General features: G+C 42.7%; 1 protein-coding gene across 5 annotated transcripts in view; it reads left to right on the top strand.

The window, feature by feature from the left end:
• Positions 1 to 17,100, top strand: part of mtss1 (MTSS I-BAR domain containing 1) — a 94,788-nt gene extending 77,688 nt beyond the window's left edge. For all 5 annotated transcript variants that reach the window (XM_041816014.1, XM_041816031.1, XM_041816023.1 and 2 more), the window contains 7 exons: positions 1,956 to 2,113; positions 2,200 to 2,307; positions 2,558 to 2,655; positions 4,703 to 4,781; positions 10,280 to 10,402; positions 10,570 to 10,720; positions 12,747 to 17,100. In XM_041816014.1, the coding sequence (XP_041671948.1) occupies positions 1,956 to 2,113; positions 2,200 to 2,307; positions 2,558 to 2,655; positions 4,703 to 4,781; positions 10,280 to 10,402; positions 10,570 to 10,720; positions 12,747 to 13,855 (1,826 nt within the window). In that variant the 3' untranslated portion in view covers positions 13,856 to 17,100. The remainder of the gene's footprint in view (positions 1 to 1,955; positions 2,114 to 2,199; positions 2,308 to 2,557; positions 2,656 to 4,702; positions 4,782 to 10,279; positions 10,403 to 10,569; positions 10,721 to 12,746) is intronic.
• Positions 17,101 to 17,685: the final 585 nt, after the last annotated feature.

The raw sequence follows: 17,685 nt of genomic DNA, 5'->3' as shown, positions 1-17,685 counted from the left end.
TTGCAGTGAGCTTTGATTCAGGACATTCTCTGTGGGAAAGAGGGGGCAAGAATGGCCTAACGTCGGGCTTACAACGGTTCAGTTAGTGGTAGCTGAGGTGTCTTTGCTGGTGTGCAGGAGGATGTCTCATTGGAATAGCTCTCTAACCCCAGCTTTCCATCTACATAGAACCAGCAAAGGCCACCGTGTGTGTCCTTTAGTCTCATGTGGAGTCAGCTCATGGACAGCTACAGTGGGGTAATAGAGCTGGAGGACTAAACATGTCAACAAGGCTGGTTTTACAGCTTGATGTGATCCCTCTGTCTGCAGCTGTGGTAGAAAGATTAAAATGAGTCTATAGGAGTCATCTTCACTCTGAGGCTCTGGTTCCTGACAGTATTAATGTCTGTTTCATTAGCAGGTAAGTACTTTAACTGAGGGATAGAGCTTTAACTCCTTTGTCTGCACTGCCTCCTCTGTTCATCAGTTATTTTTACCAACAGTACGCCTCGTCTCCACCGCTGGGTGGTCTGCAGGTCAGAGCGGGGTCTGTCTGTCTCTCCAGTTCAGCTCAGGCTGTCCCTCCTCACACCAGGGCCTCAGACTTCATCCTGAAAGTACAAGAGAACCATCACCTACGTTTAGTCCCACACAGCAAAAGAACTAGCTGAGGCTACTGCTACCAAGTTAACCAGCTAACCAGCTAACCAGCTGTACAGCTAACCAGCTAACCAGCTAACCAGCTGTACAGCTAACCAGCTAACCAGCTGTACAGCTAACCAGCTGTACAGCTAACCAGCTAACCAGCTGTACAACTAACCAGCTAACCAGCTAACCAGCTAACCAGCTGTACAGCTAACCAGCTAACCAGCTGTACAGCAGCAGTTTTACTCGTCACCCTCTCCGTTTGCGTGGTGGTACAGCAGACGACTGTAGTGGGGTCCATGCTGCTCTTAGGACAAATGAAAGGATGCTGATAACTCAGAAATGGTTGCATTGATGATGCGCTGCATGGACAAAAGTATTTGGCCGCCTGACTGTAACACCAGCATTGACTGTAATGAGACTGTATTCATGTACTCTAATCTGGAGTTATCCTCCTTCTGCAGCTCTAACAGCCTCCTCTCTTCTCTGAAGGCTTTCCTCAACATTCTGGAGTGTTCCTGTGGGAATGTGTGTCCATTCATCCTGTAGAGCATTTGTAACGTCAGGCTCTGTGATCGCCAGGACTGATGACTGTCGTGTCTAGGTTGTGATTCCTTGTGTCTGCTTATAATCTGGATCCAGACTGTCCTCTGTGGTCTTCTGTTTTAGACTGAGTCTCTGTCCCATAGAGACTGGAGGATTCGGGAGGGGTGAGCAGCGTTACAGGATCATATGATGGTCTGGTCCAGCTCACATGTTGGTGGTGAAATCTAGTGAACAGTGAAGTAAATCAGAGAGAGAGAGGGTTGTCTCCTCTCCTCCTCTACTGTCTCAGTGTCTCACACGTTTCTCTGGCATGTTGTTTATGACTGAGCTGACATGGAGACTTAGTTAAACCAGGATCAGGACCAGTATAGTGCACAATTAGTATTCTGAGGCAGATTTACTCACTTTAAGTTTGGAACTTCAGATGAAAACATCCAGAGTTAGAGACAAACGTCATCAGAGGGTGACAGAAGGTCAGAGGGCAGTGAGAGATAAACAGCTGACACTGTGTGTGTGTGTGTATGTGTATGTGTGTGTGTGGGGGGGGGGGGTGTCTGTGTGTGTGTGTGTTTCCCTGGTGTCACTACATCCGATGTATTGTGTTGTGCTGCCCCCTGCTGGTAGGATAAAGGTATGACCGCCTGTGTCATTGAGTCTCCATAGAGGCTGTAGACTGTTCTCTCAGTGAAGCTGGTTTTTTAACTGTCATCAGTATTTAAGGCCTTGGATTTCATCTGTTCTTCCAGTAGAAATGTTTAAGTCAGTCTTTCTGGGTGTCTGTGTAGGGAAGGATGAGGCTCGGGGGCAGCTGGACAGCGCCCTGCAGGACGTGAATGTGCGTTACGCCGTCCTGGAGGAGACGGAGAAACGGGCCGTGTGCCGAGCACTGATTGAAGAACGAGCGCGGTACTGCAGCTTCGTCAGCATGCTAAAACCCGTGCTGGTCAGTGCCTTCGTTTGAGATAAATCTATAAATATATTAAATATTAAAAATAAAAATATGAAATCTTAACGGCTCTGTGTGTTTAGGACCATGAGATCAACATGCTGGGGGAGGTGACACACCTGCAGACTATTCTGGAAGATCTGACCAGCCTGACAGCTGAGCCCAACAAACTCCCAGCAGCCAGTGAGCAGGTACAGCTCTTCTTTCCTGTTAAAGATGTGAGGTTCAGCTCTTCTTTCCTGTTAAAGATGTGAGGTTCAGCTCTTCTTTCCTGTTAAAGATGTGAGGTTCAGCTCTTCTTTCCTGTTAAAGATGTGAGGTTCAGCTCTTCTTTCCTGTTAAAGATGTGAGGTTCAGCTTTTCTTTCCTGTTAAAGATGTGAGCGTCAGAGGCAGAAACATCACGTTGTCAGAGTTTATCATTTACATTTTTGTCTTCCAGGTGATTTTGGACCTGAAAGGTTCCGACTTTAACTACAGCTATCAGACTCCTCCGGCTTCTCCCAGCAACACTCTGTCCAGGAAGAGCAGCATCAGCAGGTAACACACACACACACACACACACACACACGCACACACACCTCTGCAGGTTCACTGAGCTCTACAGTCAGACTGCACAGATGCTGCCAAACTAGCCGTGGTTCTATCATTAGAACCAGAACATGTTTCACTCATGTTTTAATGAACAGTCATGAGAGAAAATGCTGCACCACAGCTATTCCTACGTATGAATGAAAGATGGTTAAAGATGAAGCAGTTTAATTTATTTAGGGTCACTGGGTTTTCTAATGTAGACCAGCCTACTTATAAATCACTTATCTACTACTTACCTAGGGTTAGGGTTAGGGTTAGGGTTAACCCCCTAACCCTTACTACTTATCAGTGTTACTCAGCTCCGCTCAACCAAAGAGCCAAACTGTTGAAAAATACCTTTGCAAGAGCCACAATCTAAGAGGTGAAGCAAAAACAGCTTGAAGTACAATAATAACAAGTTAAAGGTGGCAAAAATGGTCAACAAGCAACAGAAAGGGGTGAAAATGGGGAAGAAAAGTGAACAGGGGTCAGAAAGTAGCAAAAAAATGGGAGAGAAGTGACAAAAAATGGGCAAATAGCAGTGCAAAGCGGAAAAAAACAGGCAAAAAAATAGGAAACTAGTGGTATTTAGTAGCAAAACGTAGCTGAAATGGGTAGAAAATGGTGAAAATGGCGAAAATGGGATATAGTGGCAAAAAGTGCAAAAAAAAGCTGAAGCACGTGGTATTTACTGACAGCAGGTAGCTTAAAAGGGTGGAAATTGTGCAAAAACGGGATAAAAGTGGCAAAAAAATGGGTAAAAAGTTGCAAAAAAGTGTCTAAATGGGCAAAAAAGTATCTTAAAAGAGGTATTAATTGGCCAAAGATAGCTTAAATGGGTGAAAAGTGGGAAAAAAATGGTGAAAAGGGGCAAAAGTGGGATAAGAGTGGCAACAAAATTTGAAAAAAGTGGTGTTTAACGACAACAGGTAGCTTAAATGGGTGAAAATTAGGAGAAAAAATTGTGAAAAGCGGCAGAAATAGGAAAAAGGTTGCAAAAAAATTGTAGAAAGGGGTAAAAAAGTAGGAAAAAGATGGTATTCAATGGCAAGAGGTAGCCTAAATGGGTGAAAAGTGGCAAAAAATGGTGAAAAAGGGCAAAAAAGTCCTTCTGTAAGGTTTTCTGGGATAATAATATTTAAAATTAAGACATAAAATAGCCACATGTTGAGTAACACTACACCAAATGCTTTAGACTCATTATTTCACGCTGTTCCTTTAATAAACATTGGGCTGCATTTTTTCATTAATACAGGGATGGACAATATTATTAGCATTAAATATCAACAGTTATTAGCTTAAAATGTGAATCATCAGCAGATTTGAAAAACTGATACTTTGGCCAATAAAAGCCTGATTAGCTGTAAATCTCGGCTGTATAGATAAATAAATAAATGTGAGTATATTTTTAGGGTGGATAAACAAACCTCCATCAGCTGAGCTCTTCTTCTTTGTTCATTCTAATTCTTTTAATTCTAATTTCTGCTTTAACGACTGAAACAAGTGAATATTGGCATTTAGGATGTTGTCAAAAATCCAGTATGGCACCTCTACATTAACATTGACATCATAACACAGCAGTAAAGCATTTTAAACTAACATTCAGTGCAACACTAGGGGGAGCTAGAGTTAAGGAGAGCTGGAGGTTATCATGTATCTGGAGTATGCGTGCGTTAAAACACTCAGTCCTTTACTGACTGGCTCTATATCTGACCTAGGAGGTCTACGGCATTAACTGGAGTTCTGTCACATTTTTAGAGAATCAGATCTCAGACAGTGCTGCTGCTGCTAGAAACAGACAGCCTCAGGGCGATTACTGACATCATATACAGGAGATTTTATGATGGTAATTACAGAAATCTGGCGTTCTTCATGTCTCTGGATCCATCCATCAGTGCAGAGTAACAGCCTAACCCTTCACCGATGGCTGCTAAAGTTTCAAACTTCTCTACTCTCTGTTTTTAACCAACCCTGTGTGAGTTGTCAAACGTGAATATTCTGTCTGTTTTTGCAGTAACTACCAGTCTGGATCAGTGAGACACGTTCCCTCTTTGGACTCCATCAGCTGTGCCGTGGATGGAGTTCATATCCAGGTAACACACACCCACAAAAACACCTGGACAGGTACATGCTCTCATGTTACGTCCCTTAAGATGTCCTCTTAAACTTACAGAACAGACAGAATCTTCAAACTTGATCTTTTCCATCAGATGAAAATGAAATATCAAAACAATCTGGACACATTATGCACACCTTAGTTTGAGCCTTTTACTCCTGGTTCAACCAGACTAGAAGGAAACCCCTTGACTCTGCTGTTTCTCTTTTGAATTTGTCATTTTATTTCATTTATTTGATTCATACACCAAGTAAACAACAGACATTGAACAAAACAACTAAGGAATAATAGGCGCATGAAAAGGACATCCCAGGTAAGCTTCCAAAAGCTTTTAAGAGGGTGCCCTTACATGAAACAGCACCAAATACACACAATACATTAAAAACAACAAAAACACAACAACAGGATAGCCCCATCAGTCCAACACTAATTCAAAGTGTATCGAGTCCTTTCTTCAAAAGCAATAGCATGAAGCATTTCCAAGCTCCAGAGAGAGAGATGGTGAACCATGAACATGATTTTAGTCCACACTCCACCACATAAGGCAGTCTGAATAAACATGAGCAACAACAATCAGACATCAACCATTGCTAGACCAGTGTCAGTACAATTAAAATGCTGTTCAATTCAGAAACACAAATAGACAAAATGCATCTGAATGCTAATCAGGAATAGCAACATCAGTAATTATACATTGCTAACAGCAGCTTCTTTAAACTCCTCTTGAAAACAGAGTAAGACTGTGACATTTTAACGCTGTCATCAATCTCATTCCATATCTGTGGTCCCCTGCACACAACACTCAGACTGGTAGATTTTAGCCTATGTTTTTTCCCTATAATGTAGTGTTTCTTCCGAGTGTTGTATGTATGCAGAGAACGGCAGATTGGAACGAGGTCACATAGCTTATAGTTCATACCATGAACAACCTGATACATGCATTATGGTAAGTACTGATCTCAGTGAGCGTGAGTAGACCATATCCTGAAAGAGAGGGGCAGTGGGAGATCTACTTCCAGTCCATGACAGGGCACGTATAATCTTCTTTTGCAGAGTTTGTACTTTTATTAAATGGCTGGGAAAAGTGTTACACCATGTAATATTACAGTAGTTTAAATGAGGCTCAACTAAAGACCTGTACAATGTCAGGAGGGCTGGGAGTGGGAGAGAATGTCTAACTTTGAAAAACAATCCAACATACTTTGACAACTTTGATGTTAAGTCATTGATATGAAACTCAAAGTTTAAGAGTTCATCAGTATGCACTCCCAAAAATTTTGTAGATTTTACTCTATAAATATCTTGTCCATTTAATTTGAGACAGACATGCTCAGTATTACTTTGCTTCCTATAAGACTGGAGTATGATAAAATTGATCTTACCAATATTGAGGGAAAGTTTGTTACATTTAAACCAAGTATCTACTTTTACAAGTTGATGGTTTAGTGTGTCCTGGAGTTCAGATAAGCTCTGATGTGACAGAAACAGGTTAGTATCATCAGCAAATAACACTTTATATAAAACACTGGAAGAATTTACAAAGTCGTTTATATACAAGATAAAGAGGAGTGGTCCCAGGATAGAACCCTGGGGTACTCCATATTTAAGGGGTTTGTTTATAGATTTATGATTGTTATTATAAACATATTGTTCTCTCCCATACATGTAACTTCTAAACCTTTCCTGATTTGCACAAACAAATCCAAGAAGAAGCTTAAAGTTGTAGTTAAAGCACGTATGATGCTCTGGGTTGTGTAATAATGATACAGGGAACATCAGCTGACCCACACCACTCCACACCCATCTGTAAAACAACACTCAGCTCCAGAGACCTCCAAAATAAAAGTCTTTCAGCGTTAGGAGGACCACTACACCCTTCTCACCTTTTCCTGTGTGTAGCGCTGCTCCTCCCCCTATCTGCTGATTGGCTGTGATGAAACTGGGCGGTCCCTCAGCGAAGGGAACTCCCCGTCACGTCTCGGCCGTCAGGGCAGCCGTGGTCGCTACGGTTACGCCGCTGGCCGTGGCCCCCGGCCTGCGCTGAGCCGCCGCGTTAGCCGCAGGGACATGATCACCGTGAGAAAAACACTACAACTTTTTTGACGTTCCTCCCCTCCTGGAGTTTTGTCCTGTGCTTTTATCGTGCTGTGAGAGTTTTTGTCCTTCATCAATTTAAATTTGTATTCCTCTGGTGTGATCCAACATTAGTGTCTCTCTAAAAAATCTCAGACATCTCAGACCCAGCTCTGTCTCATTCCATAGTCATACATGTCTGACATTTTTCACGTCTGTTTTTGTGTAAATCGATAAGCTTTGTGTGCACATTTTGCTCGATGGTGATAGTGACTATGGCATGTTTACCAGCCTTTCAGCATCAGTTTCTGTCTGTGTTATGTGTGGTATGAATCTTTGTCACTCAGTGTTTGTCTCAGTCTGTATTTGACTGCAACGCTGAGCTCTGTTCAACTCTACCGTTCCTACCTGCTAGAGTCATGATCAGGTACAAGAACCTCTTACTCAAAGTTAGACTCAGCACTGTCTTTTAGGTTTCCTAAGTTTGTAAAAAAATACAAAAATGCACAAGAGAGAACAGATGCTTAATATTTGCAGAAGTGTGCACTATCAAAAAATAACTTCAATATATAAAAGAAGGTGCAGCATAAAACACAAACATAGTCTTGTTCTGAGGATTTAGCAGGAAGGAAATTTTGCACATCAGTGTTAATTTTGGCAGATATTTTAAATTTAGTCTCAGTCTTAGTCTTTGGACGAAATGTCTTTTAGTTTCAGTCACATTTTAGTCATTTCTACCCTTTATAGTTTTAGTCCATAAAAGTCCTCACATTGTAGTCTTTACTTTTAGTCCAAGCATTTATTCTCTTGTCTAAATCTGGCACCAAATCATGGTAGTGTGTTCTCTGCTAAACCTGGGGTCCCTGCTTTCTACAGCTGAGAGGAAGAATAGATACAGATGTATTGTTTTTAACAGATTTACCCACAGTGGAGAAATATCACAGATTTAAAATGTCTGACTAAAACTAAATTACATTTTAGTCTAGTTTTAGTCATCCTGATGAAAATTAAAGTTAGTTTTTGTCAGTTTTAGTCATCACAGATCTATTTTGTTAGTCTTAGTCTAGTTTTTATCATTGAAAGAAGGCTGTTGATGAATAATTTCAGTCATAGTTGTAGTTGATGACATTAACACTGTTGTACAGCTGCCATCACAGATTGTCACCTATAGGTTTTTGTGCTTTGGTGTTATTGCAAACATCACACATGACACATCCTGTTTCACATTAGATTACTGCACATAAGGTTTTGCACATTTGGTCAACGTTCATTCCATTGTTGTACATTAGGCTTGTATTCTGGGGGTCTAACACATTCGCTTCGGATGATTGCACATAACGGCTGTTTTACTTTGGGTTTGGTGTGTTGGGTCTTTGCTTTTTTGGTATTGCAAAGTTTGTTTGGTCGTTGCTCATTTAGGATATTGATCATTACTTTGTTGTGCATTAGGGTTTTTACACAATTAGATCATCCACATTAGGTGAGTGTTTATAAGACTGCTGCATGCTGGAATATGGAATATTAGGTCACTGAATCACTGGTTTGCTTTTTATCAGGTATATTTCACATCGGATCATTGCACATCAGAGTTATCGCATATTTCTTTAGTGTTTGTAATGTTATGCCACACTGTTGTTGTTTCACACTGGTTTTTGTTTTATAAGTTTCTACTTCTGTTTTTTTGCACATTAGATTGTTGGACATAAGTCATTACACATTTGTTCAGTGTAGATTAAGTTATATCATACTGTGGCTATTTTACTCTAGGTTATTGCATTCAGGGTTGTACCTTTAGTTTTTGCACTTTTTTCATTAGGTTTTTGCACATTTGGGTTGTTGCGCATTAGGTCACTTTTTCTAAGGTGATTGCACACTAGAGTGTTGCACATGGAATAATAGCATCTTTGGGTAGGTTTGTATTATGTCTAATCAACATTAGGTTATTGCACATCTGGGGTATGTATGTATGAAGATCTTACACTAGGCTGTTGCTTGTTAGGTTCCAGTTTTTGTTTTTTGCACATTGGATTATTTCACATTGTGTTATTGCACATTAGCTTTTTGCACTTTTGGGTCTTCTGGGTTATTCGGGATTTTTTGCTCTTTTGGTACCTCCACCACAGGGTTTTGCTGGTAGTTTTTGAATCCTAGATTTTCATGGAAGGTTACTGCACATCTTACAGTAGAAGGTCAAAGGTCCTCAGGTCTGACGTGGCTGTGAATTGTCCAGGAGTGGGCCTTATGAGGGAGATACAGCACACTTTCCTCATAAATCACCTAGACCTTGATGTTTGAGGAGATAAAACCAAATGTACTTCATTATTCAGTGTTTTTTAATCAGTCTCAGTCTCACAGTAATGCTTTACCTCCCCTCTGTATATTTAACTCTCTGCATTTCACCATCTTCTCCTAAATTGCTAACTCAGCCAAACCTCATCCCAGTGTTTTATACCTTCACACACATCCCTCATGTGTATTTGGTGCTATACAGTTGTTCTGATTGGTGGTGTTTTGTTGCAGATGTGATGACAGTATTTGCTGTTTGTGATGTGGTGATTGTAATTCTGTAAAGAGTTGGACGTTAGAATGAAGAGTTTATTTCCTCAGAGAATCCTCTGCTCAAACCAAAGTTCATTTTTATAGATATGAAGGATCTAAATGACTGAAAGGTGAAACTCTTCATTGTTGTCTTTGTCTGTTTCAGATTAGACTTTGGGTCCAAACTCTTCATCTTTTTGACATTGTCTTCACCAGTGGTAGCTAGGTAGAAAAATAAAGACATAGAGGATAAAGACTGCAGCTGAAGGACTCTGGGGTCTCACTGAAATAATCCACTTGTTGACAAATGGAAATAAGTCTGGCTGGGCTCAGACTGCACAAGTTTAAGGAACGTTCATTCACGATTCAGTCATGGGAAGAAACTGGTTAGGATCTTGGACATTACCAGTAACAGTGCTGGATTTACTGGGAATAGAGGCCTTTACAGATCCAGTTATGCCCCCCTAACAGCTCACAGTAGGAGCCTCTGTGATGGAATCATGTTTTTATTAAGGTTTAAGATAAGGATGTATGGCTCAGAGCATCCCTGCTGTATGAGATAGAAATGATGTGATTACACTCAAGAATACCTGATCTTTGATAACTGGATGTCATTTTTATAACAGTCAAAGATTTTAAAACCTGTGTAGTCTGAGCTGCCGTACAAGTCCTACTACTATAGAGTCCTGTGTGTAGATGTATGAAGTATTTCAGCTGAGTTAGGGCTGTTCTGATTGGCTGAATGAGAAGTTAATCTCGGGACTTTGATGAAGGCTGCATGATATTTCTGTTCTGTGTGTAGCATGCTGGTGTTTACACTGTTGTTTACTTGTTTATTCAATGAACTCTGTTTTTATCTGACAGGATGCAGTTGGCTCCACCAATCAGCTCGCAGCTGGAGGGTCGGAGAACGGCCTGTTAGCCCCTCCACACAACGCCTACACACACCAGGGAGAGAGAGCCCGGACCCTGTCAGCGTCTGGGAAGGTGAGACTCCAAGACTATTTAACCTTTCACACTCTATTATATTATTATTATTATTATTATTATTATTATTATTATTATTATTATTATTACTCTACATGTGTGAAACCTGTGATGGATAAATCTGTCATATTAGAAGCATTAAATATATCACCCACCCTCCACCTTAGTCTTGCTCAGCCCGGGATCAGCTGGCGTTGACGCTGGGTGCGTTGAATTCAGATGGCCAGAGGAGCAGCAGAGACTCTCTGCACTGCTCCAGCGGCTACAGCACCCAGACCACCACCCCGTCCTGTTCTGAGGATACCATCCACACCCACAGTAAGTAGATTCACATCCAAGGGACCGCTGATGGAAGCTCAGTCTGACCTCCTGCTCTCACTTTCAGCCTAAAAATATACAACTGCAGATTTCAGCTCAGCCTTTAGGAGAGGAGGGAATGTCTGTTCTTTCTGTGAGATGACATTATTAGACCCCTTTTACAAGGGGGGGGTCATCATGTAGACCCTGGTAGTTCTAAAGGGGGTCATCATGTAGACCCTGGTAGTTCTAAAGGGGGTCATCATGTAGACCCTGGTAGTTCTACAGGGGGTCATCATGTAGACCCTGGTAGTTCTAAAGGGGGTCATCATGTAGACCCTGGTAGTTCTAAAGGGGGTCATCATGTAGACCCTGGTAGTTCTAAAGGGGGTCATCGTTTAGACCCTGGTAGTTCTACAGGGGGTCATCATGTAGACCCTGGTAGTTCTACAGGGGGTCATCATGTAGACCCTGGTAGTTCTAAAGGGGGTCATCATGTAGACCCTGGTAGTTCTAAAGGGGGTCATTGTTTAGACCCTGGTAGTTCTACAGGGGGTCATCATGTAGACCCTGGTAGTTCTAAAGGGGTCATCATGTAGACCCTGGTAGTTCTAAAGGGGGTCATCATGTAGACCCTGGTAGTTCTAAAGGGGGTCATTGTTTAGACCCTGGTAGTTCTAAAGGGGGTCATCATGTAGACCCTGGTAGTTCTAAAGGGGGTCATCATGTAGACCCTGGTAGTTCTAAAGGGGGTCATCATGTAGACCCTGGTAGTTCTAAAGGGGGTCATCATTCAGACCCTGGTAGTTCTAAAGGGGGTCATCATGTAGACCCTGGTAGTTCTAAAGGGGGTCATCATGTAGACCCTGGTAGTTCTAAAGGGGGTCATCATCTACCAATACATCTACTTGTTTCTGTTGGGATGTGACTGGCTCCATTCCTCTGGCTCTTATCTAATGATTCTCCTCCTCTCTCTGGTTCTCTGTCTCTATATTTCAGTAGTTCTGTGTTTCTTCTTAGCTAAACTTCCTTCCTTCTCTTCCAGCTGTGAGGAGAGATCCTCCTGTCTATGGTAGGTCTCTGTCTCTCTCTGTCTGCATGCTGCTTCACATTTATTTATTTAACAAAGTTTACAGAGTCCAGTCTTGAGGCGGTGGTTCAGATGTCAGACAGGTGCTACCACTGATTTAGAGGAAAGACAAAGATTCGTTTGGAATGTACGTCTAAGTTTGTTAGTTATAATGAAAACTGCTTTTAGTGAGCTAAGCTTTTCCATCCTTTATTGACAGAGCTTATCCTGTTTGAGGTCACGGGGCTGTTTCCATCCCAACCAGCCAATCACAGGGCTGACCTACAGAGACAGACAACCAGGCACCCTTACACTCACACATGCGGTCAATTTAGAGTCACCAGTAAAGTCACCTGACCAGGAAGAGAACCAGGAAGCTTCCGCTACCCCTTGCAGTGCTGAGCGCTAATTAAAGTGCCATAGTGCTAAAGTGCAGAGTGCTAGCTACCTGAAAGCTCAGGTCATCGTTATATTGCACATTGACAGAATTATTGCACAGAAATATAAAGTATATGTTCTATTGCACATTACCCTGCTGTCCAAGATTATAAAGTGCGGCGTTGAATATAGTATTGCACAATGTCATTAGCACACGGTTGCACATGCAGATGTGTGAGTAGATATTGCACCAAAAAAGCATACATAGAAGTCTTATGTAAGCACTAGTTCACAAAAATGGCATAAATAGATGTATTTATGTACGTGACAGTAGACAATAATGGATGGTGCCCCAACACACTGAGCCCATTAGAAATACATACAAAATTAGAAACAGTTATGATCACAGATCACAGGTTCTTTAAAGCATCCGTGGGTCATTCTCTCTCATCCATGAGTCATCCATGTTTTCATGATCCTGTTGTTTCTGTCTGAGGAGATGAAAATATTTCATTTCATGTCATCAGAATAATCAAAAACACAACAAACTCCTGCTGGATGCAGAGTCAAATCTAATCTTTCCTTTCTTTCTCTCTGCAGTCGACTACGAGTCCATCTCTCTCCACGGAGACGCCGATTCCATCTCCCTACATCACCTCTCCCACGGCAACAGCCAATCAGACTTCGACAAATCCTCCACCATCCCCAGGAACTCTGACCTTAGCTTCCAGTACAGGAAGTTTGCTCAGTCCAAACGCCCTGCCTCTACTGTCAGCTTACTGGCTGAACCAGAAAAGATAGGCGGGTCGGTCCGCCAGCTGCCGTCGCACACGGCGACCATCAGACGGAAACCGTCGTCCAAACCGGCGTATCGTAGAGGAACGATCAGCGGAGGAGTCCCCATCCCCATCTCCACCCCACAGGTTCCCCTCAAAGCTCTCGGAGGAAACGGCGGCAGTGATGAGAATGTTTATGCGGCGCCTCCTGCTGGAGGAGCAGGAGGTTTAGGTTACAGTAAACTCTGCACCTCCACTCAGAGCCTCAGTGCCTTACCTCCCTCCTCCTCCACATCCCCGTACTACCAGCTGGTCCCGGGACAGATGCCCATCCCAGTGCCTGTGCCAACGGTCCCCTCCCTGCCACCAGAGGGCAGCAACGCCAAGCAGCAGCAGCAAAGACAGTACCAGCAGCAGCAAATCAAACCCCAACTAAACTATCAGCAACAACACGGCCAGATCCAGCAACAAATCCTGATCCAGCCGCAGCTGCAGCAATACCAACATCAGCAACAAGCACCGCAACAGTTTCAGCAACACTTTCAGCAACTGCAGCAACCGTTCCAACATCAGCACCAGCAGCCGCAGCAGCCGCACTACCAACAGGAGCTGCAGCAGCAGCCGCACTACCAACAGGAGCTGCAGCAGCAGCCACACTACCAACAGGAGCTGCAGCAGCAGCAGAAACAGAAGCTCTTCCTGCAGCAACACCAGGCAGAGGTCGCCTCCTCTGGTCCCAAGGCAGAGCCCTCTAATCTGGGCTACGGCCAGCCCCAGCCCCCTCTACCCTCCTGCCAGGACCAGGACCAGGAGCAGCTGACCCAGGGAGGCGGATCAAACATGCTGAGCCAGATCAGGGCAGTGCGGCTGAAAAGGACCCTTACTAACGATCGCTCCGCCCCCGTCCTGCCCACCCCGACCAATCACAAATGAGGCTGGAAGATAGTTCTTTTTTGTTCTCCCTGCTGGATAACTTTATTGACAGACTTAAGACTGAAACTCGACGCGTGTCTTATCCTCTGCTTCCTTTTAGCTTTTGTTTGAAACATTTTCAGACTTCCTCGTCTTTCTGCAGCAACCATCTTTGGCCTTTTTTGTTCCTGTTTGCTTTTTGATTGTGCATAAAGTTTTAGTCTGACCCGGTCTTCTTAGAACTGTCGTTTTAGTTAGAGATGACTTCTGCAGCACGCTTTACATTCTGGGTGTGTTTGATTTACCTGCCTGTCCTCCCAGCAGGGTGGCGTTTAGTTCTACTCTAGTCCAGCAGCTTCTCTGTGGTTGAGCCATGGTGTGTGTGCTGGCTGTGGGTCCGTGTGTGTGCTGGTGGTCTCAGAGAGTCAGGGACTAGCAGACTCTCCGCTGTAGGTTGTAAATATGTTAGAACAAATGCTTGGGGAGCAGCTTTACAGGAGGAATATTTGACTTTTTCTTTAATGTTTGAACCATAGCTGAGTCAAAGCTAGAGATGCAGATCACAGCCTGGTCCAAAAAGAACCTGGTTCTACATTTGAAGAAGTTCGGGTTTATTAATACTGCGTTTGAGTCTAGTAAGTCCTTTAGAGCTCAGTTCAGACGTTCTGGGACGTTTATGAAGATGAAGATGTATGGTTTTATCCAATAGCTTCTCCTTTTTTAAAGATAATTTTGGAGCTTTTATTTTGACAGGACAGCTGAAGAGACAGGAAGTAAGGAGAGGAGAGAATGGGGGAAGAAATGTGCTGAGACCTCTGGTGAGCTCTGCTAATGAGTTCTACACCAGAACCCTACGAGAACATTCTAGCAGCCTTTAAGTTCTATTTCACATTTATCTGCATCAGACTTTGACTGGAGCCATGTTCTTAAACGTCTCTTTGGTCTGAACTGGCTTTTTTAACATCTAATCCTGAGTAGAGTCACGTGATTAAAATCAGGAAGTAAAAGTCTTGATAGCTCCGCCCATAAGGACTGGAGTCACTAAAAATATCAGCGAAGGCGTTATCACGATCCTTATCTCTAGCACGACTTTAACTCCTTCATGTTGGAATCGTTTCCTCTGGGATGCTGAATGGTGCGGCCGCTCCGAACGCTCCAGGATTAAAGCTGTTACTATGGTGACGCGTCGATGTGAGATCAAAACAGGAAGAGGAGAGAGCCGGTCAGAGCTGTTAGTGTCACTCTAACAATAAATCCTCCTTCATTACATCTAAAGAAGCTCAGGTTTGACTCTGTTGATCCTCCAGCATCGTTCTCTCTCTGCTTTTAGAAAACTCAAAGACAAAAAAGAGACTTTAACCCTTTAGACTCCATCAGTAGAGGCTCTGCAGCTTCAGAAAGAGAACGGAGGCTCTACTGATGGATTCTGTTGGACTTTTTGGATCCTGCTCTCCAAAGAAAGACTGAACTTCAAACATTTCAACCACAGCTCCTCTCTGAGTTTGGCTGCTTTGTCTTTATTTCTCTGCAGCTTTAGGCTGAGCCTCAGTAGCTGGCTCTATTGTCCATGCTCTGCCAAGTTTGTCATTTCCTCTTTTTTTTTTGAGCTGAACTTTTTCCTCTTCTGTTTTTGTTGTTTATTTCTGATCATATCTGTAGATCCTACAGATCCTAACATGTCTGAACGGGTGTTGGCAGATGTGATGAATGCAGCATTCTGGACTTCCCTTAACGTTAGGACCAAGGGCTGTAGCTTTTATGGAGAACCTGGTCCTGGTTTCAGGTTTCTGGAAACTTTGAGGGTGAAAAACCAGGACCAGTCCTCCACAGATAAAAGACTCGTTTTTGGGATGAAAATATTAGGTTTTTGCAGATATTTTCTGGTTTATTTAGGTGATGCACATGATGAAGAGGATGTCAGCTGGTAGTGTGACTTTACTCTTTTAGATCTTCGTCTTTTTCGAAGACACACTCCTAGTTTTGATTCAACTCTCCTGAGATTACTGAGATGATTCTGTTTATCTGGAGATCTCAGATTAAAAACACAGGTTTATAGGATAATACTTGAGTATTTTAGTTTCCCGCTGACTTCAGTGGAGGAGACTGATGGTTCAGTCAGATCGGGGTCAGTACCCAGTCTGGGTCCTGAACTCTTGGACCAGCTGCTGACCTGTCAGACGGACGTGTATGTGGATGAAAGCTAGATAACCCTGAAACTTTAAGTCCAGAGTTTCCTCTGAGCTCTCAGCGACTCCTTCCCTCAGTGACCAATCAAAATCAAGAAGGGGAGGGACTTTAGAGGTCTCTGGTTCCCAGAGTCCCAGCAGCAGTAGCACAGGAGAACCAGATCAGACTGGTCTGAGGCCAGGACAGGCTTCCTTTATATTTATTTACATTTCATCCATTAAAATAAACGATAAAACACGTTTGGAACAGATTCTACAGAAAGGCAGGCTTGAACTTTAGTAACCTGGAAGCATGAGACTGTGAGATGATGACCTTTGACCCTGTGGACATGGGCATTAAAATAAAAGATGAAATATTCCTCCAGTAAACTCTGGGCTCATGTTTGAGGCTTCTATGATTGAGTTTTTAATCTGATATTTAAACCAAGGGTCAGACCTAAAAACCAGTCCAGTCTTTGGGTCTTCAACATTTCGGTTTCACTCAGGACTTTGGTGTTTCTCAAACTCTGGCTGCGGCCCCGCTGGAGGACTGGAGACGATGAGCAGAGGCCAGCTGCATGCTGGGAAATGCAGTCCAGTCTCTGTTCATCTTCTCCTGATATGTTTTTAGTGAAACTTCTTATTTTTCTTCTGATTCATGCGTTAATATTGATTGTAGAGACAGAAATGTTGCCTTCTGATCAGCTTCATTGATCGGTTGATTGATTGAGTGATTTGACCGATTCAGCCCCTCAGCAGCTCTGTGTGTAAATATTAGTGCTTCTTTTCCTGGGACAGATCTAAATCTCTATAAAATGTCTGTATGCATATCCTGATTGTATTTTTGTTGATTTATTGATCAGACGATGTGATCGATGCTGCCGCCGGTCGTCACTCGTCGTATTTTTGTAGAAAAGCTTTAAAGGGGACCCGCTGAACTTCCTGGCGTTTGAGGAGCTGAAATCTGATTGGATGTCGGACTATCAATAGCGAACAAAAGACTGGAGAGACAAACGGAGGACTTGAAGCAGACGAATGTAGAAATGTTGTCGTTCTTTTGTTGTTCGCTGTGGGATCAATAATAATAATGATAACTGATCAACTCTGATGCTCTCTTTCTTCAGTGTCCTTCATCATTTCACACAGAAACTGTTTTTATTTACTCTCATTTGTTTTTATTTCTTTTAGTGTGATTTTGAATTAAAACGATGAAATCCTCAGAAATGAATGAGGAAGAAGTTCTCTGCTATTGGTTTAAAGGTGAATTCCACTTTTTCAGTGCACTTCTACGGTACATTTATTCACAGACACGGCTCACTGGCCCCCTCTAGTGGGCCCTTAGGTAACAGCACACAGGGGTCAGGCCGACGATGAGAACGGGTACATGATGATGTAAATGTTGGTACAGGACTGTCAGGCTCTCTGATTGGCCGGTTAGAGTAAATATGATGATATGGCTGTAGAACAGAATGTTAGCTACAGTAATAATAACAGCCACTGTTTTAACCCTAAAGATAATAGACCTTCATAATAAAGTTACAAATTTGACCAGACCTAATCATACATATCAGACATCAGGAATTTAACTCTTTCAGTGCCAGTGTAAGTACAGAACCTCTGATGTCTCTACTGGATGGATGATTGCAGGCATGAATATTTAAATAATGAACTGTAACTTTGATTTTT

Source organism: Cheilinus undulatus, linkage group 3 (assembly GCF_018320785.1).
Source record: "Cheilinus undulatus linkage group 3, ASM1832078v1, whole genome shotgun sequence".
Taxonomy (NCBI): domain Eukaryota; kingdom Metazoa; phylum Chordata; class Actinopteri; order Labriformes; family Labridae; genus Cheilinus; species Cheilinus undulatus.
Note: the sequence above shows the minus strand (reverse complement) of the source record. Positions and strands in the feature narration are given on the sequence as shown.